The sequence below is a fragment of the Chiloscyllium plagiosum genome, chromosome 6 (genome assembly GCF_004010195.1).
Source record: "Chiloscyllium plagiosum isolate BGI_BamShark_2017 chromosome 6, ASM401019v2, whole genome shotgun sequence".
In the NCBI taxonomy this organism is placed as follows: domain Eukaryota; kingdom Metazoa; phylum Chordata; class Chondrichthyes; order Orectolobiformes; family Hemiscylliidae; genus Chiloscyllium; species Chiloscyllium plagiosum.
The window spans coordinates 93,493,755-93,521,211 of NC_057715.1; the positions used below are offsets into that span (position 1 = coordinate 93,493,755).

Below are 27,457 nucleotides of genomic sequence, written 5' to 3' on the forward strand. Positions count from 1 at the left end.
AAATGTAGGGATATGGGTGGGTTGCGCTTCGGCGGGTCGGTGTGGACTTGTTGGGCCGAAGGGCCTGTTTCCACACTGTAATGTAATCTAATCTAAAAAAAACACTGCGCATGCTGGAAATCCGAAACAAATGGAAAATGCTGGAAAAACTCAGCAGGTCTGGCAGCATCTGTGGAGATCTCATGACCTTTATGTGTAAGATCAATAGAAATTACAGCTTTAAAAGTAATACACTTATTTGTGAGGTTTGCAACTGAGAATTTATTATTAAATGAAGGTCACCACATAGAATCACAATTGCATATTTAAAATCTTTACACATAGACCTCTGATGTGCAATTTGCACATAAATTCAACTAATACCCTGTGCTTTTGAAATTGTAGAATACCACTGCGCTTAGCTGGGTCATTAATATCAGTAGAACACATAGCTAAGTACAGGTTAACAGTTCACCCTTCAACTGGTTTCAGTAAAGTTGCTTTGAAATTCTGCACAAACTTTTCATGGATTGTCTCTGCACTCAATGTGGAAATAAATCTATTAACCAAATGCATTTTCCCCTAAAATCTAGCTCCCTTTCTGTATCAAAAAATGGAGATAGATAATGCCCCTTTAGAATTCAAAGTTGGGAAATCTAAAGTCAACATGTGGGTCAGATAGTGGTTCTCATTTTCAAATGGAAATTTTCCTTATAAAATCTATTTTTTCACCATTAACAAATTAAAGTCACTTTTACGAGACAGGTTTAGATTAAGACACAAACAATTTTTTTTGCATAGATCTAAAAAGTTTCTTTTTTCAAGTTTCTCAGATCACCAGCTTTTCATTACTTAAAGTACTGGTGTCTTCTTCATCTTCGTTTATGTGTGAACTAAAATGCGCTGGCAAATCAATTATCTGCTGCTCTGAAGTAGTTAACTCAAAACCAGAATTGTCATAGAGAAGAAAATTGGGATCAGAAGGAAAACTCTGACACCGATCATGTCTGTACTGATGACGAGGTAATGGATTGCTCCGTGGAGACCTCCGATTGGAACAGTTCTCAGAGTTGGGATCACTAACTTTAGGAGTTAATTTATATCGGTTTGTTGACATGCTCGATCTTCTCTTGCCTCTACAGGTTTCTGAGTTAGTAAGAATACTACTTGTTGTTTGCTGTTCATTTGCCATCTCAGTTTTACAAGTCTGAGCTCCAGGCTGACTACTTTTCTTGTGATATTTCGACGGCTCCATTGCAAATGCACTGCAAGTCCGGCCATGATGTTTTGCTGAGCTAGCACTATTAAATCTGGACTGAGCTACTACTTTGTCACCAGCGGATTTGTCAGTCCCAGCTGCCGTCCTGCAAATAGCTCTGGAGTGAGAGTGGGATGGAAGTTTCTGTGTACAAGTGGACAGACTTCTTTCTCTGTAGGACTTTGCAGTTTTGCATTCATTGAAACTGGATGTCCTCCTAAAATTAGGATTTCTGCCACTCCCTCTTTCACACATTTCTATCTCAGTTTCACAACGCCTGAACTTTCTTGGCCTACCTGGAAGGGTTTTATTACTGGCTTCACAATTAGGTCCCGTGCAATTTAATTGTGGCATTTGGTATGGCAGGAAGTAGTCAACAAACGGTTCTGGAGAAGGTGCAATTGTATAATCCATCCTATGGTTTGCTTTTTCCATTTGTTGGTTGTAATAAATTGACTTCTGATCTGTAAATGGAGATTGAATGCGAAATCTGTTTGCGCTACTTTCAACATCGCTTTCTTTGTCCATATGGGGTGCAATGACAGTGGTGACATTAGTTTGGTCTACTTCTGTAACTGGGGCTCCTGCTTCATTAATGACCGTGTCATCTAGTGGGTGCTGTGTTACATGATACACCTGAGTTGCTTCTGTTATCCCTTTCTTTTTCATTTCTTTCAACTGTTGATGTGCCAAGCGATATCCAAATATCGGAGGGATCACTTTCTGAGCACTTTGTTGCCCTGGGTTTTCTTCAGCCTGCGAGTCCTGATTTGGAATGAAATGCTGGCTCCTCCTGTACGTTAAAGGGATATTCAGACCATCGTTGAGTTTTACCGGGGCAACATTGTCAGTTAAAAAGTCATGTTGATGGTTCAGGTCACAAAAGTTTCTTTCATTTTCAAGGTTTTTCCTGAAACTGTGTGGAGGTCCTGAGCCCTGTCTTCCTGCAGTGCTGCAGGCTTGTGTCTTACGTGATAGCTTTGTCCGTATAGTGATAGCAATGGTTGCAATGATTATCACCAGACAGAGAGAAATGCCTGTGATTGTTACTATATTGCCTGTGTTATATGCTTCATTGTGAACTGTTCCAGCACTCTGTTCTGTATAATGAAAAAGATTTAATATTTAAGTAAACAAACAAACTTTAGGAAATTTGAAATAAGAGTAGCCTACTCAAGACTTCCTTCCCTCCCAACAAGCCTGTTCTGCTGTTGAGTTAGATCATGGCTGACCCTAACTCCATCCAGTTACCTTGATTCCAGAACCATGAATTACCCTTATCAAATAAAATATCTTCAATTTCTATGAATTCTATGTTTTGAAATTTTTCAGGGTAGGGAATCCCAGATTTCCTCCAGCCTTTGTGTGAAAGAGTGTGTCGTGACATCACCATTTTATGGCCTGGTTATAACCTTGTCTTGGACTCTCCCACCAAAGGAGACAGTTTCTCTCTCTCAATTCCATTAGGAACGACTCTGATAGATCACCCTTCATCTACAATATTCAGGGAAACATGAACCTAGTTAATGAGTCTCTATAGGATTTAGTGTAACTATTTCAGTTATAGTCACTATAAGGTAATTAGAATCAAAATAGTTTCAGGTATTGAAGCTAAATGTGTTACCAAATGAGCTGACCATGTGAAATTAAAATCAATAAAATTGTTTAACATGATTCTAAATTTGGTCCCCTTACCCTCCACCCCTGTTTTGTGTCTCCACAAACATTTTGCCCACTTTGAGATTTCATAGAATTATAATGCTGATCATCAACTTGTTGCAATACCTCATAAATAGTCTTTCCATGGATTTAAATTCTGGGGTGGGTCTTTAAGTTGGAGCTTTGGGCTTGGAGCATTATGACCTTCTGAGCCACAAACCTCCCTCTATCACATTAAAATAAAGAAAACTATGTTCAGAGTGCAGAGAATTGGATTCCAATACTGGAATGGCACCAGTGGACACTTACTTGGTTTCCTATTTCTTCTTTTCACATGTCTTACTACCTAAACAAGCATCCACTCCCACAACCATCCATGATCAGTGACACACAGTGTATGGTATCTACAAGATGCATTACAGAAATTCATCAAAGATCCTCACATAGCACCTTCCAAGCTCATAACCACTTCCATCTAGAAGGATAAGGGCAGCAGATACAGAGGAACACCATGAAGGCACATTGAAGCCCCCTCCGATCCACTCACCATCTTGACTTACAAATATGTCCCCAGTCCATAACTGTCACTAGATCAAAATCATGGAATTCCCTTCCTCAGGACAATTTGGGTCAACCTACAGCACATGAACTGCGGTGGTTCAAGAAGGTAGCTCACCATCACCTTCTCAGGGGCAACTAGGGATGGGCAATAAATGCTGCCCAGACAGCAACACGCATCCAAATTAATAAAATTAAAACACTGACCTAAGTTAAGCTTTCTACATCTCTGGATTTACATATTGCATGTTTCGGCGATGCAAGTGATGTCAAAAGCTGCACTGAATCCTTACAGTGTGGAAGCAGGCCATTCGGCCCATCGAGTTCACAACAACCATCTGAAGAGAATCCCATCCAAATTCTGTATTCCTGCATTTCTCACAGCTAATCCACCCAGCCTGCACATCTTTGGACAGTGGGAGGAAACTGGACCAAACCCATGCAGACATGGGAACAATGTGCAAACTCCACACAAACAGTCACCCGAGGTTGGAATCAAACCCAGGTCCCTGGTGCTGTGAGGCAGCAGTGCTGATGAGTGAGCCACTTGCCACCCCTACCCAAGCATCCACACTTACTGGGATTGTCCTTAGAACAGTGAAGGCTAGGAGGAAATTTAATCAAAGTGTTCAAGCCTGTGAAGGATTCAATAAGGTAGATGGGAAGAAACTGTTTTCCTTGGCAGGTTGACCAGTAGACAGCATACATAGGTTTAAATTATTAGACAAAGAACCTCAGGGAGATGAGTTTTTTTTAAATGCAGTGTTTTTTTTCCACTTATTCATGGAATGAGGGTATCACTGGCTAGGCCAGTCCTTTATTGTCCATTCCTCAATCTCCCCTTGATCTGAATGATTTGATAGGGCCATTTTAGAGGGCAATTAAAAGTCAACCACATTGTGGGAGGGGTATGGAGTCACATGTGGCTAAGGTGAGGATGTCAGATCTCCTAATTGTTGAACAGTTACAATTTGGAGTGTGCTGGCTGAAAGACTAATAAAAGCAAATTTATTATTCGCTTTCAAAAATCAATTTTATACATGCTTGAAAGATCATATTGTCATAGAGAAACAGCAGAGGAATGGAACTAATTGGATAGCTTGTTTAAAGAGTTGTGACAAAGGATAGGCTGAATGCTTTGTGGTTCTATACTTTTACTTGTCATATGGTTTATTTCTTTTTGTTAATTATTGGTTCTTTTTCTCTTTCGATTTTCTCTCTGAACATGGTAACTTAATACTGGTAGACAGTGAGTCTCCTAGTACCTTACCCAGTAGGGACAATGTTTTCCTACATAATACACTGCACTTAAAAGTACACAACTATGTGTGAAGTACAGTACATTCAGACTTTTAAGTGATACATTTGAGAATTATATAAGCAGGTATATTACTTTCTATTCAGAAAAGCTTTTCATCTTTAACGTGAATTTTGAAATCACTGAATTCACTGAAATTAATTTATAATAATCATTCTTTCCATGCTCAAATAGTTCTAGATGCAATGTAGGGCGAATATTGTCACTTGTTTTAAAACATTGCCAGTGTACTTTTATATTCAATCATTGGATTTGAAAACAATTGCCTGCAATACTATTTATTTTCATGTAGGTGTAAATTACTGGAGATGCTGGAATCTGTACTGAAAACAAAAAATGCTGGAGGTCATAGCAGGTCAGGCAGCATCTGTGGAGAGACAACAAGTTAACGTTTTGAGTCTAGATGACTCTTCATGCTCTCTCTCTCCATGGATGCTGCCTGACCCACTGCAATTTCCAGCATTTTTTGTTTTCAGTAATCTCATGTCCTCATTTCTCTTTTATTTTTTAAATATCATTTTGCTCAATTGCTCTTATCTTGGCTTCTTGTAAAACATAATGCAGCTGTGTTAATATCATCATTCTTCATGACTCTAACCTGTCACTATTGGGTTCCCTATTGCATTAACATTGAGCAAAGCCCTGCTCTTCTGTCACATCTACCATCAGATAAATACAATGTATGTATGCAACAAGAACAGGAAGTGATGAGAACATAAATTGCTGGAAAATCTCAATACGTCTGGTAGCTTCTGTGAAGGGAAATCAAAGTTAATATTTTGGGTCCAGTGATAGTTAATGAAGATTAGTGTCTGACAACCTTGCATGTTTTCTTTGAAAACTGGAAAATTTACATTTGATGTATTTACTTACCAGCACAATCCACAAGTGAACAATAGGAGACTTCTTTCTTCTCCCCATTACAAGCAGCCGTCCCCAAGAAGGACGCAACACATTGTCGGTATCTCTCACGTACTCCGTCACCACACGTGACACTACATGGACTCCAAGACAGCCAAACACTCCCTCTTTCTATAAACATGAAAAAAATGATTACTACCGGAAAAATTATGTCTTGTGGTTACTTTATGTTTAATTCCATTCATAGGATTTACAACAACCTTTCATGTAGCCTCTCCTCTTCCCCCAAAAGCTCAATGGGTAAATGCACCTTTTGCAGAAGGTAATCGTTCAATCTCTGATCACTGGTTTGTTCTGAGTTAATTGATATCAAGCAAAGTAAAAAATGGCAGCAAATTTCAGACTTGGGTTAAGGAGATGGAAAATAAGCCAGAGTGCTTATTTCTAATGCAGTGACTGCTGCTTATGGGCGGCATGGTAGCTCAGTGGTTAGCACTGCTGTCTTACAGTGCCAGGTTCGATTCCTGCCTCAGGCAACTGTGTGGAGTTTGCACATTCCCCCTGTGTCTGCGTGGGTTTCCTCACAGTGCTCCGGTTTTCTCCCAGAATCCAAAGATGTGCAGGTCAGTTGAATTGGCCGTGCTAAATTGCCCATAGTGCTAGATGCATTAGTCAGGGATAAATATAGGGTAGGGGAATGGGTCTAGGTGGGTTACTCTTTGGAGGGTCGGACTGGACTTGTTGGGCTAACTCACATCCTGTCTCCCCAACCCCTGTTCACTAACTATTAGGCACAAGTCAGAAATATAGCAGGAGACTTTCCATTTGCCTGGATGAGTGTAGCTCCAACAGCACTCAAGAAGTTGACACCATCCAGGACAAAAGTGCCTGCTTAATTGGCACCACATCCAGCACCTTCAACATTCACTCCATTCATCACCAATATGTAATAATGACAGAATTTCAACTACAAGATGTACTGCAGTAACTTACCAAGACTTCTCAGACAGCACTTTCCAAATCTATGAAATTTAACATTGAGAAGAATGAGGGCATCAGTTCATGGCAATACCAGCATCTGCAAGCTCCCCTTCAAGCTACACACTTGGAATTATAAATAGTCATAGTCATAGAGATGTACAGCACAGAAACAGACCTTCAGTCCAACTCGTCCATGCTGACCAGATATCCTAGATTAATCTAGTCCCATTTGCCAGCACTTGACCCACATCCCTCTAAACCCTTCTTAATCATGTACCCATCCAGATGCCTTTTAAATGGCAGCTCATTCCATATACGCATTACCCTTTGCGTGAAAAAGATACCCCTTAGGTCCCTTTTAAATCTTTCCCCTCTCGCCCAAAACCTATGCCCTCTAGTTCTGAACTCCCCCAAAGCAGGGAATAGACCTTGTCTATTTACATATCCTTGTCCCTCATGATTTTATAAACCTCTATAAGGTCACCCCTCAGCCTCCGACACTGTAGCAAACAGCACCAGCCAATTCAGCCTCTCCCTAAAGCTCAAGACTCTCCCTATAACTTAAACCCTCCAACCCTGGCAACACCCTTGTTAAACTTTTCTGAGCCCTTTCAAGTTTCACAACATCCTTCCTATAGCAGGAATTGCACACAATATTCTAAAAGGGGCCTAACAAATGTCCTGTACAGCCACAAGATAACCTCCCAACTCCTATACTCAATGCTCTGACCAATAAAGAAAAGCATACCAAACACCTTCTTCACTACCCTATCTGTCTGAGGCTTCACTTTCAAGGAACTATTATCCTGCGCTCCAAGGTCTCTTTGTTCAGCAACATTCCCCATTAATTGTCCCGCCCTGATATGCCTTTCCAAAATGCACCACCTCACATTTATCTAAATTAAACTCCATCCCACCACTCCTCAGCCTATTGGCCCATCTGATCAAGATCCCGTTGTACTCTGAGGTAACCTTCTTCGCTGTCCACCAATTTTGGTGTCATCTGCAAACTTACTAACTATACCTCCTATGTTCACACCCAAATCATTTATGTAAATGGCAAAAATCAGGGGATCCAGCATCAATCCTTGTGGCACATCACTCAGGGAGAACTAACTATTTGGATACAGAACTGACTCGAAGGTAGAAGACTGAGAGTGGTGGTGGAGGGTTGCTTTTCAAACTTAAGTGATATCTTGGAACTATTCTCACTTCAATGGTTGAGAAGCTTCTAGAAAAAAATTATTTAGATACAACTAGTATTCACATGAAAACAGGGTTGGACAGAAAGAATCAACATCACTCTCAAGGGGAAATCATGCTTAACTAACTTGCTGGAGCTTTTTGAAGAGAAAACATCATGCTGAATGATTGTAGTGCTGATGATATGGCGTACAGGGATTTTCAGAAAGCTTTCAATACAGTGCCACACAACAAACCTGTTAGAAAATCTATTACTTTTGGAATAAAAGGGACATTAGCAACATGGGTACAAAACTGGCTGATTAATAGGAAACAGAAAGTAATGGTCAATTAACATTTTTTGGATTGGAGGAAGGCTTGTAGTGGAGTTTCCCATAGGTCAATATTGCAACATTTGCTTTTCCTGATGATATAGGTCTTGGTGTGCAGTGGACAAGTTCAAAGCTGCAGATCAAAAGACTTGAACACAACCTGTAAACATTGTAAACTGTGAGGAAGATAGAGTGGAACTTCCAAAGAACATAGATCAGTTAGTAGAGTGGGCAAATAGGTGGCAGATGAAGTTCAAGGTAAAGAAGCATGAGGTGATACATTTTAGTCGGACAATTATTGTCAGATAACATAAAATAAGGAGTATAATTATAAAGGGGGCATTGGAACAGATTCAGGGTCAATATTTGCACACATTATAAAAGTGACAAGTCAGATGAAGAGGTGAATTAATAAAGCGTACAGTATCTGGGACTTAGTGTACAAGAGCAAGTCGTTTATGCTGAAATCGTGTAAGATACTTGTTAATGACCTCAGCTGGAGTATTGTATACAGTTCTAGGTGCCATGATACAGGAAGGATCTGACCACATTGGACAGATTGCAGAAGAGATTTACAAGTAGGCTTCTAGGGAAAAGAAGCTTCAGTTTTGAGGATAGATTGGAAAGGTTGGGACTGAGGGAGGCTAAGAGGAGATTTGATAGAAGTTTTCACAATCATGAGAGGGTTAGATAGAGAGAAACTGTTCCATCTGTAAAAGAAAATATGATGTGAGCAAAAATACCTTTCATTCAACAAGTGATTTGGGGCTGCAATTTATTGTGTGGTGGAGGCAGGTTCAGGAGGGCATTGGATGATTATGCAAAGATAAATAATGTTCAGGGACATGAGAAAAAGGCAAGAGAACAGCACTAAATCATGACATTCACTTGGAGAGCTGGTACAATAGGATGGCCAATGACCCTTTTTTGTACACTAACACCATTGTGACTGTATCATCAGTCCTTCACTGCTTCTGGGTCAAAAAAACTGGAACTCCATCCTTAATAGCATCTTGGGGCTTAATCCACCAAATGGACTGTAGCAATTCAAGTAGGCAGCCCCACACCACCTTCTCAAGGACAACTAGAGATGAGCAATAGAGTCTAGATTAGAGTGGTGCTGGAAAAGCACAGCAGGTCAGGCAGCATCCGAGGAGCAGGAAAAGATGCTGTCCTAGCTAGAAATGCTCACATCCTAAGAAAGAATAAAAAATGAATCTTTAAATTGGTAGACCATTTTTTATAGTCACCAAAAACAAAGAAATCCAAGATGTTAAATGTGCTCACATTGCCTCAATACTTATGCTATGCTTCCAATGAAATGATTTGAATTTAAGACGTGTCATAGGAGCATAAAATAAATATAATATTGAAGCACACTATGAGCTATTAGGTCAGATACAGAGAAGACTGGCAAAAGAGATAAGGAGTGTCTCAAAGGGGAAGAGGTGCAGGGAACTGATACAACTGTGTTTTTTAGAACTTTTGTATGAATTATTACAAACTATTACAAACATTAATTGCATTATCATAATTTACTTATATTGGATCATCGTAACAAAATAAATAGTAACTATATTAAATGTATTAACATAACATCACTTGTGAAAAGACAGAACAAAGCAGCTACAGTGTAGGCTAGAAATACTCACAGGTACATGTTTTGCAATACATTTTTATTGCCTGCTACTGTATTGCATGCCTCTGCTAAAATAGCACTCAAAGAAATGTCACCTCTTAAGAGCTGCATGTGTGTAGATTTTAGGGGATTTCAGGACCTGCTTTGTTGTGATGTTAACTAATCCACAAACAATCACCGTGTTAGCTCACGTAGATTAGCACTGAGACACAGAATTCCTAGAACTGCAGTAAGAATTAGAGCCATTGGGACAAAAAGAAAGTCAACAAAAAGAATTATAACTATATATTTCTCTCAGACGTGATCAATCCTTCTCTTTGTCCCTTGAAAATTTAAGGTTCAGAAAGTTCCCTTGACTGCAATTTGTGAATTACAAAGAGAAAGTAAATTATAGTTGCATGATTCAATATGTGAATTGCCTGTTGTTAAAGCATATGTACATTAATATGTGTTTGTGTACAGCAAAACACAAATTCTAAAGTTACCATCAGAGACACCCGACATTTCTACAAGGTGTGTTTTTGTAGCCTTCATCGATGGAATCATTTCAACATTAACTTGTCATACATTTAAGCTAGTAATACACTATTGAAGCTGTAAATAGCACCGAAAAAGTTAAGCCATATTAAATCAGGAATAAATTAGTTTATAATTGTGCACTAATTAGTAATTATTTATGAACAAATTCTCTTGTCTTGAAAAACTAATTTAGAAGTTTGGAATCCCATTTCCTGTAAACAGTATTTAAAACTGTTGACTTTTGTTTGAAAACTTTAAAATTTGTGGTCTGATATTTGAGTTTCTACCTTAATTTTAATATTATTCCACAATTTATATTTTGCTTGCTGAATCACATTTCAGTGATTGTGGAGAGTCCCTTCTGTTTACGAGCAACCTTAGGGTAAATGTTGGTCATTTGGCCCTTCAAGATCAAGGCTGATCTACTTGTCTTCCAAATTCCACATTCCCAGCTACTCCCAATGACCTTTGATTCCTTTGCCACAAGAATCCTTTTACCTCTTCCTTAAAAATATTCAACGATTCTGCCTCCACTGCCTTTGCAGGAGAGAATTCCAAAGTCACACAACTCCCTGAGACAAAACAAAATTCTCATGACTTGTCCTACCTGCCTATCTTCCTTTCCACCTCTCTGCGCTACTTTCTCCCCACCCCCACCCTCCTCACATTTATCTCTCCACCCTCCAGGCACTTTGCCTGTATTTCTGATGAAGGGCTTTTGCCCAAACATCGATTTTCCTGCTCCTCGGATGCTGCCTGAACTGCTGTGCTTTTTCAGCACCACTCTAATCCAAAACAAAATTCCTGTCATCTCTGTTTTTAAAAAATGACTCTAAGATTAAAACTGTGTCCCTTTGTTTTGGACTCAACCACAAGAGAAAATATCTTTTTCACAAGCCCATTAAGGAGTTTATAAGCTTCAATCAAATCACCTCTCACACTCTTCTAAACTCTAGTAACAACAAGCCCAGTCTGTCCAATCTTTCCTCATAAGACACTCACTCATTCCAGATATCAATCTCGTAAAGTTCCTCTGAAATGCCTCTGATGCATTTACATCTTTCCTTAAAGAAGGAGATCAAAGCTGCACACAGTTTGAGAAAAGTGGTCTCACCAATGCCCTGGATAACTGAAGTGTAACATCTTGATCCCTTGCTATATCTATATACTAACTTCTTGACACATGCACTAGGACACCTAGTTCCATCTGCACCTTGAAATTCTTCAGTTAGTCTCCATTATAATATCTTCTGCTGGTAGAATTCTTCCTGGTAAGGTGAACTTTATTTTCCAACATTACACTCAATCTGACCAATTTTTGCCATTTCACTTAATCTATCTATATTGGTCTGCACCCTTGTTATACTCTTCTACCTGTCTTTGAGTCATCTGCAAATTTAGCCACCATGCCTTTGTACCCCTCATCGAAATCATTGAGAAAAATTGTTAAATGTTGAGGGCCTAGCTCTACCTACTCATCACATACTGCGAGTCTGAAAAAGATTCATTTATGATACTCTCTGTTTTCTGCCAGCAGCCAATCTTCTATCCCTGCTGGTATATTATTAACAGCAGTCCCACTTTGCACAATAACCTTTTATGTGGCACCTTGTCAAATATCTTCTGGAAATCCAAGTACAGTATATCGATGTATTTCCCTTTATCTATAATATACACTACTTCTTCAAAGACATACAGTTAATTGTGTAAACAAAATTTCCCTTTTACAGAACCATGCTGAGTCTTCCCAGTTACCTGGGGGTTTTCCCCAAGTGCCCAGTTATAACCCCCCCTTAACCATTAATTCTAAAACCTTCCCCACAACAGACATTAGGCTAACTGGCTTATAGTTTCCTGTTTTCTGCCTCCTTCCTTTCTTGAGCAGAGAAGCTATATTCACTACTTGTTGTCTCATGAAATTTTTCCAGAATCAAACGGACTTTGGAAATTTAATACCACCACATCTATTATCTCATTAGCCACCTCTTTAGGACCCAAAGACAAAGTCCATTGGACCCGGAGATTTATTAAACCACAGCTCCATCAGTTTGCTCAACATTACTTCGCTTATGATTATAATCACACCAAAATATTCTCTTTCATCACCCTTTGAATTATGGGTATTACAGGGATGATTTTTGTTTCCCCTATTGTTAGGGCGGAAGAAAAATAGCTACTCATTACATCTGTCATTTCTTTATTATCTACCATCAGCTCTCCCATCATTCTCACTCTCTAGAGGGCCAACACTCACTTTGGTAACTCCTTTTTCAGAGATCTATAGTAACTCATGCTATCAGCTTTTACATTTCTAGTTAGCTTCCTCTCAAGTTCCAATTTACTTGTTTTGATTAACAATTCTTTACATTCCTTTATATTATAACCAGTCGTTTGATCTGCCACTCAACTTTGTGTAATTATGTGCATTCTTCCTTAAGTTTGACAGTTTCCGTAATTGCTTTAGTTAATCACAGATGATAGGATCCCCCGCCTCTGAGGCATGTGTTTGTCATGGGCATTCTGAAACATCTCTTAAAGTGTCTCTATCTCCTCTTTTAATACCTGAGCTCACTTCAACTAACTCAGCTTTCTAATCCACACTGCTGCCCTTATTTAAATCTAAAATACTAATCTTAGCCTCACTTTTCTTCCTTGTAAATTGAATGTAAGATGTTATTATATTATGACCGCTACCTAGAAGTGTCTTTACTCTGAGTTCAATAATTAATTAATCCTTTCACATTACACAATTATAAGTCTAGAATAGCTCTATGGTCAGTTCCAGAATGTACTGATCTAAGAAACTATCTCAAAAGCATTCTATGAGCTCCTCACTGAGGTTCCTATTGATAATCTGACTTTCCCAGTTTATACAGACTAAAATTATTCATGATTATTACTTCCCTTTTATCATAAGCACCCAATATTTCTTCTTGCATACTCTTCCTATGTTGTGGTTACTATTTGGGGGCCTGTAAACCAATCAAGATCAACGTAACAAATTTTGGCTATTTTTGAGAAAACAAAGTATTTCAGGACAGTATTTCAAATATTAATTTTGAGTTAATTACATCAACATGGTAATTTTCAGTTAAGATACATACATCCACCTTAACGTTTTACACTTGTTTTTGACTCGTCAAGGGCTAATTATCAAACCAATGTAGGACAATGTTACATGGTGCTTTTACAAAATGTTCAATGGCATTGATAAATTAAATGTAATATTATTCATTGCATTATCTACCAAGTTTGCACAGATTATTTAATATCACTATGCAATATGTTCCCCTATTCTAGCAACTCCAAAGTTGTTAACCAAATGAACAGAAAGGGAAATACAGAATAATGTTAAATAATACGAACCTGTGTATTTCTGAAGGGTAACACAATTTACAGCTTTGGTGGAAGTGTGGCTGTGATTCAGAATGCTAACGTACTCGAAGCAATAGTTATTTTTCCCAGCGTCAAACACAGAGCAGTCAAATTCGGTTTTGTTATCCCTAGGACGCAGCCACTTCTCAGCTACAAAACTATCTCTTCCAAACGAAGCCCCTCTCCGATTTTTATACACAGAAATCTTGCCTGGTAAGTGGGTGCAAGGTGGTGTCACTATACCAACCTCTGCAGACGATTCACATGTAGCTGTTCTCAAATGATCGACAAGTAGTTTATACCCAACAATTTGGGTAAATACTAGTGGGCCTTTTGATGAGATCACTGAATTGGTACTGGGAGATCGCAGGGAAATCATTATGAGTGCATCTTGGCTGAAATCAGTACAATCAAATATCACCCACTGAGAATTAGACAGTACAATTTCTTTATTTATCGTTTTCTTTAACACTTTGTCGACATTATAAACTCCAGGTTCATTTAAATCAATCCTCGTAACTTCTAGGATTAGTGTCAATATATTCACTTTCCGTGGGCATAAATATTCGTGAGTAAATACTTGTATCTGGAAGTTGCTCTGCGAGTCTGTTTTTCTTGCCAGCTCAGTGTAAAAGTCTGGCCATTTGACATGAAATGACTCAGTTGCCCACTGGGTTGTGCTGTTGCTTGTAAAATCCGTGACTCTGAACTCAAAGTTGCCAGCATAATTGAAATGAAAACATTCAAATTCCACAGAACTCTGGGACCGGTTTCCAGCGATCACTTTTGTGGCGACAGTTCGGTTTCTGTTAACATCGATGAGAGACACAGTTAAGTTTTGTACGCTTGTGTTACCCAATTCTTTGAGGTCAACTTGAACAGTCTGGTTACTTAGAGCCACATGCCAAGGTTGCTTTGAAAGTCGATATTTAAATTCGGCAAAAACAGCTGCAATAAAAGAGAGGAAATTATATTCAGGTTTATTGAGGTTTATTTATATTGAGGTTCTCAAATTATATGTGAGAATATGGGTCAATTATACAATAAGCTTGCAACTGAGGTGAGTGAACTTAATGAGTGGCTAGTGAGACAGGGGTCAAAAAGGGAGAGAGAAGGCATTGATTGAAAATGGAGCTAACAGGAATGGGTGAGGTTGTGGGTGAAGGTAATTACATACATGCGAAGTTCAGTGAGGATAGAAAGTCAGTCAAATGGAGGGTAGGGACGGGGTGACAAAATGGAGGTGAAGATTTAATGCATTAAGGGTAAGGGAGTTTGTATCCCAGCTGAATGAACAATGACTCAACAGGTGAGGCTGTGAAAGGACAGAAGAGAAAGTTGGGCAAAGAAAGAAACAGGGGATCGTTGGCTTATACTTGACTGAAATTTAGTAATTGAGGTCCTGATTTCCAAAACTGTAACAAAAACGTAAGATATCTGATATACCTTTTGATCCCTTTAGCCCTAAAACTATATCTAACTTCTCGAAAACATTCAATGTTTTGGCATGAATTGTTTTCTGGGCAAAAAAGTCCATAAGCTCACCACTATCTGGGTGAAGAGATTTCTCTTGATCTCAGTCCTAAATAGCTACCCTGTATTCTTAAACTTTGACCTCTGGTTCTGGACTCCCTGGTCACAGGCAACAGCCTTGCTACATTTACCTTGACTAGTCCCATTAGAACTTAATGAGTTTTGATGAGATTCCCCCCTCATTCTTCTAAACTCCAGTGAATATAGTTGAAACCGATCCAGACTCTTCATACATCCGTCCTGCCATTTCAGGAATTAGTCTGGTAAACTTTTGCTTCTCTTCCTCCATAACCAAAACATCCTTCCTCAGATAAGGAGACCAGAACAATATTCTAGGTGTGATTGCATCAAGGCCCTGTACAATTGCAGCAAGACACCCCTGTTCCTAACTCATACTCTCTCTTAATAAAACCCAACATACCATTTGCCTTCTTCATTGCCTACTGCACCTGTATGCTTACTTTCATTGGCTGTGTACAAGGACACCCAGGTGTCATTGCAACTCACCCTTTTCCAATCTGTTGCTATTTCTGATAATAATCTGCCTTCCTGTTTATTTTTATACCAAAGTGGGTGACCTCACATTTACCCACTTCACCTGCAACACATTTGTCCACTCACTCAGCTTGTCTAAATCACACAGAAGCATCTCTGCACCTTCCTCACTATTCATCCTCCCACCCACCTATATGTTGTCTGCCAAATTGGAATATTACATTTAGTTTCCACATCTAAGTTGTTAGCGTATATTGTGAATAGCTGGCATCCTGAAAATAAATTGTGAATAGCAAGGACTGATGCTTGCAATATCCAGCTAGTCACTTGGTAAAAGTCCCATTTATTCCTACTCTTTTGTTCCTATCTGCCAATTATAGTACACTATCCCCAATCCCGTGTTCTTTAATTTTATGTGCTACTCTCCAATGTGGGACCTTATGAAAAACCTTTTGAAATCAGCAATTGATCATTGCTCTATTTTAAAAACCCATGCAATCATTTTTCTATTTAGCTGTTTGTAGGTTTTCCTCATTTAATGTCCAAGAGTTCTAAAAATGTCCATCTCCTATTAAAATCCCTTTTCAGTTTTCTGTTCAACCGGCCATGAACAATATTTTTAAATATTTAAAAATTGATGTATTTTATTTATAAATACTTAAAACAATAAGATGATACAACACTTCAGCTGTTTCTGATGACCTTATATTGGGGGTGTTGTAATTCTGGTATTACTTTTATTCTGAATTTGAAGACATTTGTCAGTCCATGAGATTAGCCTAAAATAAGACAAGAAAGAAACTGCAGATGCCGGAAATCAGAAACAGAAGCAGAAATTGCTAGCAAAATGCAGCGGATCTGGCAGCATCTGTGGAGAGAAAACAGAGTTTACATTTCAAATCCAGTGACCCTTCTTCGGTTCAGAATACTCCCAGACCTGCTGAGTTTTGCCAGCAATTTCTGTTCTGCATGAGATTAACCTGTTGTCTAACATCTTAATTGCACTTAAACAAACAGCGAAGAGCACATTGTTGAGAAGGAAGAGATGATGAAAACGTATCAGAATTTCATTATTCACACTGCATTTTATATTATAGGTTGTCCATAATAAGGTATTTGCTGGAGTCACAGAACATTGTGTCCTTGTTATTACTCATTCAAAAGATACAGCATAAAAGAAAACAAACCTTGCACTCATGACAGCGCTACTCATGACATTAAAATGGCCCTGGCTTTATCACTAATGAAGTACTAATGAGGTGCAGCCACTGTTACATGTAGGACTTGCAGAAGCCAATTTTTTGCACAAAAGTCCTTCAAACTCCAATGTAAAAATTACTTGAGTTTTTTTTGTGCGTGTAATGTTGATTGAGAAATACAGATAAAAAGAACATAACATCCCTCTCTTCCTGAAAGAGTGTCAATGGATCTTTCATGTCAGCTACAAAGGACAAGGCGGGACCTCGACCTAACAACTCAGTGACAAGCTCACACTGTGGACAGTTCAGAAATCCCTCACACCAAAACACTTTGATAGTCTCTTGTGATCAAACTCACCATCTTCTCACTCCCAGAGGCAGGGAGGGGCTACCAACTGAAGATTGTTCGGCAATTGGGATTCTGACTTCTCCAACATCTGCAGTCCTATCTCCTATTCTACAGTAGGATCTTATGACCTTAAGCACAGGCATTTTGCACTTGTTGCCCTAAACTGGACAAATGGACTGCAGCGGTTTAAGAGGGAACCTCACTAGCACTTCTCACGGGATGGACGATAAGTGCTGGCTCAGTCAGTGACACCCACTTCATATGAAGGAATGTAACAAACTCACAGCTCATACCAAACTACCTGTTACAGTGCAGTGCAATGGGAATTTCAAATTGCTGCTTTCAAAAGGTAACCTTGCTTTAATTTGCTTTCAATTCCTTTCTATGTTGTTGGCTGTGCTGAGTGTGTCCACTCCAAAAGCCCATTCCCTTAGAGCAAAGAGAAGACCTTTATGAACAGAGATAAAGAGAAACTTCTTCAGCCAGAGAGTGTGATTCTGGAAAATTCATTGCCACAGACTGAGACTTGAGAATCAAGGGATCATAGATTATAGGGAGAAGGCAGGAGCGTGGGGTTGAGAAACAGCCATGATTGACTGGCAGAGCAGACTCAATGGGCTGTATGGTCTAATTTCTACTCCTATGCCTACTGGTGTCCCTGAACTGTTGCATTGCTGTTCCACTCACCATACCCCGAGAAGGCCAGCAGCAGCACGTGGGTGAAACCCGAGAGAACCCGACTCATGCCGATCACTGGGGAGGAAACTCAGCCTCTGCTCGCTCCTCATGTCCCTTCTCATACTCAGAGCTGCATGGTCCTTACAGTGGTCTCCTCCGACGCGAACAACACCCTACAAGGAAATCACAACCGAGCAAAAACCCTTCACCTTATCAAATCCAGTTTAACTTAGCAAAATAACGTCTATAAATCAGCAAAACTAAATCAAGCTGAATAGAACTCAGCAATTAAACTATTGTCAAGCACTCACAAAACATTCAAGAATAAAAAATCAAATCAGCATTCTCGTTAAACATGGTGCCGATCAAATAAACTAGAAAAATTACCACAGGCGTTATTTACAGTATTATCCACAATTCATGCTGCCACTTGGACAGTACTTGGTAAACCCCCTGTCTCTGCCTGACAATCGGAGTCTTAGTGTCACACCGTCTCTGACAGTCTGAGTGTGCGTGCATGTGTACGAGTGTCTGATAGTCTGGGTGTGTGTGTGTGTGTGTCTGACAGTTTGGGTGTGTGTGAAAGAGTGGGAGACTGTCTAAGTCTGTGTGTGTGTCGTGGATGTGTGTTTGCGTGTCTGACAGTCTGGATCTGTGTGTGTGTACATGTGTGCGTGTGTCTGACAGTCTGGGTGTGTGTATGTGTGTGTCTGATAGTCTGGGTGTGTGGGTGTGCGTGTGTCTGACAGTCCGGGTCTCACTCTAGTTTCTTTCTCTCTCACTCCGTCTCGGTGCCTGACAGTCTGGTTTTCTCTCTTTTTATATCTCTAACAGTCCCCTCTGTGTGTGTGTCTAACAGTCTGCGTCTCTGTCTCTGACTGACTGTGACTGGGTTTCCTTCTCTCTGTCTCTGATGATCTCTCTCTCTTTGTGACATTCTCTGTCTCTCTGTCGCTCTCTCTGTCTGTGACCGTCTGTGTGTCTCTCTGTGACAGTCCGCGTGTGTATGTGTGTTTGTGTGTCTCTGTGACAGTCTGGGACTCACTCGCACTTTCTCACCCTGTTGTATAATCCGCTTCTATTCCGGTCTCGCTGCTCCTGTTCCCGTTGTTCTGTTGTAGCGGAGCAGTTTCCCAGAGTTTCAGTTCTTTAAGAGAGGGACAGTTTTTTTTTGTTTAAAGCGGGACTGTAAAGGTGGGTGGTGCCTTTGGTGAGCTCTTCCGTTCCGCAGTTGAACGGCACCAGGGAGTGTAGGCAGTGTCCAAATGGGGAACATTCTGACTGTGGGTAAGGAAACGGTACCTCCAGCCTTCAAACTGTTCTTCAGTTACAAATATTAAACTCATATCGATAATAATCAATAATATTATTAAGCAGACTCACAAAATCATTACGGCACAGGAGGCCATTCGGTCCGTCCTGTACACCGGCTGTCCATTGAACATCATGACTTAATGCCATTCCCTCCCTTTTCCCAATCTCTTTAAACGTTGTTTCTATTTATATAATCATCTAATGTCCTCTTCCATGTTTCCATTGATCCTGCCTCCATCGCACTTCCAAGCGGTGCATTCCAGACCCTACCCACTGGTTTATGAGGATTTTTCTCACATCACATTCGTTATTTGAACATCACTTTATATCTGTGCCTTTGACTCTTGATCTTTTCACGTAAGAGAATAGTTTTTCTCTTTCTATTCAAACTAGGCACCTCATGGTTTTGAAAACCTCTGTCAGGGCTCATCCTGTCCTTCTCTCCAAGGAGAGCAGTTCCAGCTTCTCCAATCTATCCTCATCACTGAAACCATGCACCTAAATCTCTTCTGTAATCTCTCCAATATTGAGTCATAGAGATGTACAGCATGGAAACAGACCCTTCAGTCCAACATGTCCATGCCAACCAGATATCCTAACCTAACCTAATCCCATTTGCCAGCACCCGGCCTATATCCCTCTAAACCCTCCCTATATATACACCCATCCAGATGCCTTTTAAATGTTGTAATTGTACCATATATTCACATCCTTCCTAATGTGTGGCATACAGAACTGTACACAATACTCTATACAGCCATAGAGTTATACAGCATGGAAACAAACCCTTTGGTCCAACTCGTCCATGCCAATCAGATATCCTAAACCAATCTAGCACCATTTGCCAGCACTTGGCTCATATCCCTCTAAACCTTTCCCATTCATATTACCATCCAGGTGCCTTTTAAAATGTACTAGCCTTCATTGCTTCCTATGGCTGCTCATTCCATACACGCACCATCCTCTGTGTGAAAACTTTGCCCCTCAGGTCCCTTTTAAATCTTTCCTGTTCACCTTAAACCTCTTTTATCTTAGCCTGCTGGACAAACTTTCCTCATTCCTGAAGAAGGGCTAATGCCCGAAACGTCGATTCTCCTGTTCCCTAGATGCTGCCTGACCTGCTGTGCTTTTCCAGCAACACATTTCCACCTTAAACCTTTGCCCTATTAAATGTCTTGTTCAGCATCACCTGCTTGCTCTTGTATTCTGTGTCCTATCTATGAAGCCCAGAATACCATGTGCTCTATGAATTGCTCTCTCCATCTACCCTGCCACTGTCAGTGACCTGTGAACACTACGCCCAGCAAATGAAGGAAGAACAAGATGTAGACAGAGCTAATGGGTTTGAGCTGAGTTATCAACAAATTCTGATTAGATGAGGAATTCCTGAATATTGGGGTTGAATGGTGGGGTGAAGAAAATGGATTATATGTGGCCAAAGTAGAAGGAATGCACAGATTGTTGTCCAGTTGATGGATGGGTTTCCTCCGGGTGCTCCGGTTTCCTCCCACAGTCCAAAGATGTGCAGGTCAGGTGAATTGGCCATGCTAAATTGTCTGTAGTGTTAGGTAGGGGTATGGGTGGTTTGCACTTCGGCTGGTCGGTGTGGACTTGTTGGGCCGAAGGGCCTGTTTCCACACTGTAAAGTAATCTAATCTAATCTAATCAAAAGAGTTAAGACATGAAGGGGGGAAGACAAGAGGAAGATGAAGACTTTAATTGAGCTATTGGGGGATCTGGATGCCACTCTTGTTCAATGAGTATGGCAACCATGGGGAAAAGAAAGAAGTTGGTTTTTTACAGCATCTCACTACCCAGGATCACACAAAGCATTGCAACCAATGAAATGTACTCATTAGTCTAAGATTAAACATAGACTCAATTTCCTATAGACAGTATCAGATGACCCATATTCCACCTTCCTGAAACGATATCAGGAGTGCTCTTGCCTCCATGAGAATTTAATATCTCACCTCAAAAGCAACACCTGTTTTAGGGAACTTGCTATGTGAAAGAGCTGCAGAGTTTTGGATAAACTGAAGTGACTGGAAGCTAGAGGCTGGGGGATCCACTGGCAAAGTTGATTCTGGAGGTTGCAAAGACATGGATAAGTTATTTCCAAACAACATTATGAATGTGGAAGCAGGCAGCCTTTGTGATAAAAAGACTACAGATTTGAAAGCTCCATTGAGGTCCAATCAGGAGCCTGAGTTAGCACACGTTCCATTTGAACTAGAGACAGTGACGAGGAAGGACTTGGAATTGGAAGTAAGATTCAATCATCAAATTTCATGAAAGCTGGGTATGGATTTGGAAGAAGACAATACAGTCAAGGACTTTGGAGAAGAAAGAGAGGTTAGAAATATGATTGTAGTTAGGCAAAGACAAAGGGGTCAAGGGTGAATTTCTAGATGAGGGCAGTTCTGAAACTATTTACAATCTCAGCCAGCACAGAGATTTAGCAGGGAAGTTAGACAGTAAACAGCTTAGTGGGAGGAGGAGGTGGGTCTCATGTGCTCAGATAGGGCATGATGGGAAATGGGATAGAAGGTAATAGAAGGGGTTCAAGGCTGAGGTAGGTGGGAACCTTGGACGACATTTGACTTGGTTGACAAAGAGATGCAGCAGAGACAAGTTTCAATTTTAGTTGCAAAGAACTCCTGCTTATTGTTGGAGGGAAGAGTGGATGGACAGGGAAAATGGCTTAAGAAGGCTGATGGTAACAGAGATTTAAAGGCAGAGACTCCATCTGAACTCTGTGAAGACTCTGGAGTAGTGAATGATAATTGCAGAATTTCTGTGATGCAGAGTGCCCACTTTTTCCCCTTCCAATCTAGATACAAAGAAGACATTGATTTTCACTGAAACATTGTTGATTGCTTTATTTTAATTCTGGCGAAGTTACCTTTTATATTCCTTAGCTGCAGTTTTGTATATTGAAAATAGGCTGTGTACTCACTGGACAAAATGCTCAGCAACAAAGTTTTGGATTGCTGGCAATAAATAAAGATTTTTAAATCATAGCCTCCATTCTCCTGTGGATTATGCAGTCCTTGGCACACAGCAAGAACATCAGTTTGACACAATAACAAGGACTTAAACTCTGATTAAGAAAATGTGCATTATTTCCCCAATGTGAATATTTGTACAATATGCGGAACCCACCTACACAAGCAACAATGTTCAAGACTCAAGCTGTCCTCTATGTTAGCCAGAATGATGATTGCAGTAAAATCAGCTTCACTATCCTTAGGTAGGGTTCGGCTCCTTTCTAGATATTCTCAGTAACTTCTGCTTAAAGAATCCAAGGATGGCTTTAAAGTAAGGACCTGACTGTACTGCAGTCAGATAGGGCAACAATATCTAGTAACTGAATTTGCTTATTTTTTAAAAAAGTCAAATTGACAAAGTACACATGCCCATGAATCATACTTCAAATTAATTGGATCATGCAACATCCTGAGGGGTCTTGGCAAAGCGTGGATACTGAAAGGATCCTTTGTGGGAGAGATCAGAAGTGGAGGCACAGATTGAAAATGAGAGATCTCCCATTTAAACTGATGAGATGTTATATTCAAGAATCATGAGTCTGTGGAACTCTCTTCCCCAGAGAGTGGGTGGAGGCAGGATCATTGAATATTTTTAAGGCTGAGGTAGATAGATTCTTGACCAAGAAGGAAATCAAAAAGGTATTGTGGAGTGGGGGAGGCAGCAGCCAAGAAAGCAGGGTCAGGACCACACTCAAATCAACCAGAGTCATATCAAATGGCAGAGTTGACTTGAGGGGCCCAGTGATAGTCAACTCCTGCTCCTAACAGTGTGCTGATATGTTTAAGCCATTACTTTCAGATAAGGAGTAAGAAGGGAGAGTCTGGGAGCACAAAACACAGAGCTAGAGTCTGTTAAAAACAAAAGGTACCAATCCAAAACTATTGTTAAAGTATTTGGTATTTGCAAAACCTGTTGCATTGGTATTATAAAGAGCAACAGTTGAGGAATAATTATTTACCCAAACTTAAAGTGAAGTAATTAAGAATGATCAATAAAAATAATATACTTCTGCTTTCGTATCCACTGCTGTTGTCTTTGTCAAGTAAGAATGAGTAAACTTGGTTTATATCCAATAAGATTATAGTTAGGATGACAGTGCTGATGATTCTGGAAATCTGATATGAAAGTAGAACCCGATGGAAATACACAGCAACTCTGTACTGTAAAGCAAAACTATTGTTCCAGGTTAATGTCCCTTTGTCAGAGCTGATAGTACTTGGAGATAGTAACAATTTCTAAGCAAGGGAGGGAAACTGGGGAGAAGTGGTGGGACAGGAGTTGGCTGTTGAATAGAGTGAAGGAAAAAACTAATCTGTGATAGGGTCGAATACAGGAGAGGTCATATGACTTCCTCAGACAATGCAAATATCAGGGAATGATAAAGTAATTGTCTAGGAATAAAAATGAATAATAATAAATAAAACAATGAAATCAGACAGAAAACCTGGCATCAACTTTGGTGCTGGAAACAAAATGGCATGCCCCACTCCCATTAACCATGCAATATCATCATCAAACATCTCAGGGCTTATGACAAAACTGAGAAGTACATCCCACAAATTAGTCAAGCAATAGCCTGACATAATGATATTCATGAAACTATACCTTTACAGAGATCATCCCAGACACCACCATCCTAAGGTACATCCCATCCCACAGGCAGCTCAGACCCAGGAGAGATGGGATACACACTGAGGAACAAGGTGACCTTTGAGTTCTCAACATTGACTCTAAACTTCATGGCATCAAGTCAAATATGGGCAAGGAAATCTCTCATTGATTATCACCTACCACCCAAATTCAGCTGATGAAGCAGAACTGTTCCATGTTGAACACTAACTGGGGTTGGCAAGGAACTCTGGGTGGGCACTTCAATGCCCATCACCAAGAATGGCTAAGTAGCATCATTACTGGTTGAGGTGGCTGCATCCTACAGCTCATATTGGAGGAACCAACAAGAGGAAAACCCCCATATGACCATGTCCTCGCACATTACAGATGTATCTGTCAGTATTGATAGTGATGACAGAGTCACTTGTCACAGTCCTTGTAGAGACAAGCTTCTGCTTCATAGTGAGGGTACCATCCATCCTATTATGTGGCATTACCACCATGCTAAATGGGATAGATTGCAAATAGATGCAGCAACTTACAGCTGGGCATTGCTAAGCTGTCTGTGGCAGCAGAACTGTATTTAACCACAATCTATAAGTTCAGCATATCTCCACCCTGCCAATACCATCCAGCCAGGTGATCAACCCTGGTTCAATGGAGAGTTCAGAGGGCATGGTAGGAAAAGCACCAGCTAAACCTAAATATGAGCTTTCAACTTGGCAAAGTTACAAGATAGGATTACTTGCAAACAGGACTAAGTGATCCCACAATCAATATATCATATCTGAGCTCTATAATCCTGTCACATCCAGCCCATGAATGGTAGTGCACAATTAAACAACTAACAGGTCACAAATGTCCCTACCCTTAATCTGGCAGAGCCCAGCACATCAAGATGTTGATAGTGGGGAATTCAGTGATGGTAACACCGTTAAATATCAAGGGACTGTGGTTAGATTGTCTCTTATAGGTGATTGTCATCGCTTAGCATTTGTGTGGTGTGAATGTTACTTGCCACTTATCAGCCTAGGCTCAGTATTGTCCAGATCTTATTCATTTGAAGATGGACTGCTTCAGTATCTGAGGAGTCATCAATGGTGCTCACTATTGTGCAATTATCAGCGAACATCCCACCCCTTCTGACCTTATGATGGAGGGAAGGTTATTGATGAAGCAGCTGAATATGGTTGGACTGAGGACACTACCCTAAGGAACTCCTGCAGAGATGTCCTGGATCTGAGATGACTTGACTTCCAAAAGCCATGACCATCGACCTATGTCCTTCCTTTAGGAATTCAACCTGTGGAGAGTTTGCAACCTGATATTCATTGATTCCAGTTTTGCTCAGGCTCCATGATGCCACACTCAATCGAATGCAGCCTTGATGTCAAGGTCAATCTTCCAAGGATCCGTAGATTTTGGAAAAGTCCCAGGGGATTGAAAAAACTGCCAATGCAACACCCTTGTTTAAAAGGAGAGGGAGATAAAAACAGACAATAGGCCCATTAGCTTACTACCTGTTAGAAAAATGTTAGTGTCTATTATACAGGATCCAACAGCAAAGCATTTAGAAACTCATAAAATAATCCAGGAGCACGGCTTCATGAAGGGGAAATCACACCTGACAAATTTATTATGGTTTTTGAGGAAGTAAAAAGCAGGGTAGGTATAGGCAAATCAATTGATAAGATGCATGATGTTGGAGGTAATATATTAGCATAGATAGAGGACTGGCTAACTAATAGAGGATGGAGAGTTAGGATAAAGGAGACATTTTTAGGATGGTGATCTGTAACTGATGAAATGCCACAGGCATTGATGTTAGGGTCACAATCGTTTACATTATACATTAATGATTTGGATGACACAGTGATATGTTATCTCCAAATTTAAAGGTGACACAAAGATGATGGGAAGTCAAGAGATGAATATGACACAAGGTGTTGCTGAGGGATTTAGACAGGGTAAATGGGTAGGTAAATACACAAATAGGCAGATGGAATATAACATTCTAAAATGTGAAGTAATGCATTTTGACAGGAGGAATGGAAGAATTGGATATTATTTAAATGGGGAAATATTTCCAGAAGCTGCAGCACAGAGTGATCGATGGATTCTCATGCATGAATCACAGAAAGCTAGCACTCAAGTTTAACAGGTAGTAAGGAAAGCAAATGAAGTGTTGGCCTTTATTTTCAAATGAAATAAAGTATAAAAGTAAGGAGGTCTAGCTAAAATGATGCAGGATGTCAGTCAGACCAAATGTGGAATACTGTGAACAGTTCTGGTCCCCTTATCTGAGGAATGATATATTGGCATTGGAGGCAGTCCAGAGGGAGTTCATTAGGCTGATCGCAGATATGGAGGAACTGACATAAAGAGAGATTGAGTAGATTGGTCTTTTACTAATTGGAGTTTAGCTGAATGTGAGGGGATCTTATTGAAACATATAAGACACTAAGGGTTGTTTTCCCTTGTGAGAGTGTCAGACCAGAGGGCACAGTCCCAGAATAAGAGGGTAGTCATAGAGTCATAGAGATATACAGCACGGAAACAGACCCTTCTGTCCAACCCGTCCATGCCGACGAGATATCCCAACCCAATCTAGTCCCACTTGCCAGCACCCAGCCCATATCCCTCCAAACCCTTCCTATTCATATACCCATCCAAATGCCTTTAAATGTTGCAATTGTACCAGTCTCCACCACTTCCTCTGGCAACTCATTTCATACACATACCACCCTGTGTGAAAAAGTTGCTCCATAGGTCTCTTTTATATCTTTCCCCTCTCACCCTAAAATTATGCCCTCTAGTTCTGGACTCCCCAACCGCAGAGAAAAGACTTTGTCTATTTACACTATCCATATCCCTCATAATTTTGTAAACCTCTATAAGGTCACCCCTCAGCCTCCGACGATCCAGGGAAAACAACCCCAGTCTGCTCAGCCTCTCTTTATAGCTCAAATCCTCCAACCCTGGCAATATCCTTGTAAATCTTTCCTGAACACTTTCAAGTTTCACAACATCTTTCCGATAGGAAGACCAGAATTGCACGCAATATTCCAACAGTGGCCTAACCAATGTCCTGTACAGCTACAACATGACCTCCCAACTCCTGTACTCAATACTCTGACCAATAAAGGAAAGCATACTTAATGATTATTTTGCATCAGTATTTACTGTGGAAAAGGATATGGAAGAATATAGACTGTAGGGAAATAGATCGTGACATCTTGTAAAATGTCCAGATTATAGAGGAGGAAGTGCTGGATGCCTTGAAACGGTTAAAGGTGGATAAATCCCCAGGACCTGATCAGGTGCACCCAAGAACTCTGTGGGAAGCTAGAGAAGTGATTGCTGGGCCTCTTGCTGAGACATTTGTATCATCGATAGTCACAGGAGAGGTGCCGGAAGACTGGAGGTTGGCAAACGTGGTGCCACTGTTTAAGAAGGGCAGTAAAGACAAGCCAGGGAACTACAGACCGGTGAGCCTGACCTCGGTGGTGGGCAAGTTGTTGGAGGGAATCCTGAGGGACAGGATGTACATGTATTTGGAAAGGCAA

The 27,457-nt window shown here is 40.3% G+C and overlaps 1 protein-coding gene across 4 annotated transcripts; it reads right to left on the reverse strand.

The window, feature by feature from the left end:
• Window positions 1-241: 241 nt before the first annotated feature.
• LOC122550830 (thrombospondin type-1 domain-containing protein 1) lies at window positions 242-19,311 on the reverse strand. Of its 4 annotated transcripts, none has more exons than XM_043692135.1 (5): window positions 18,975-19,311; window positions 17,925-18,088; window positions 13,653-14,609; window positions 5,646-5,804; window positions 242-2,337 (listed from the first exon to the last, which is right to left on the reverse strand). In XM_043692135.1, exons 2-5 carry the CDS (start codon window positions 17,980-17,982, stop codon window positions 809-811), a joined length of 2,703 nt encoding a protein of 900 aa, XP_043548070.1. In that variant the 5' UTR covers window positions 17,983-18,088; window positions 18,975-19,311; the 3' UTR covers window positions 242-808. The 4 variants fall into 4 exon arrangements, with proteins under 4 accessions (XP_043548070.1, XP_043548073.1, XP_043548074.1 ...); XM_043692138.1 differs by lacking the exon at window positions 18,975-19,311 and adding an exon at window positions 18,319-18,507; XM_043692139.1 differs by lacking the exon at window positions 18,975-19,311 and adding an exon at window positions 18,303-18,507.
• Window positions 19,312-27,457: the final 8,146 nt, after the last annotated feature.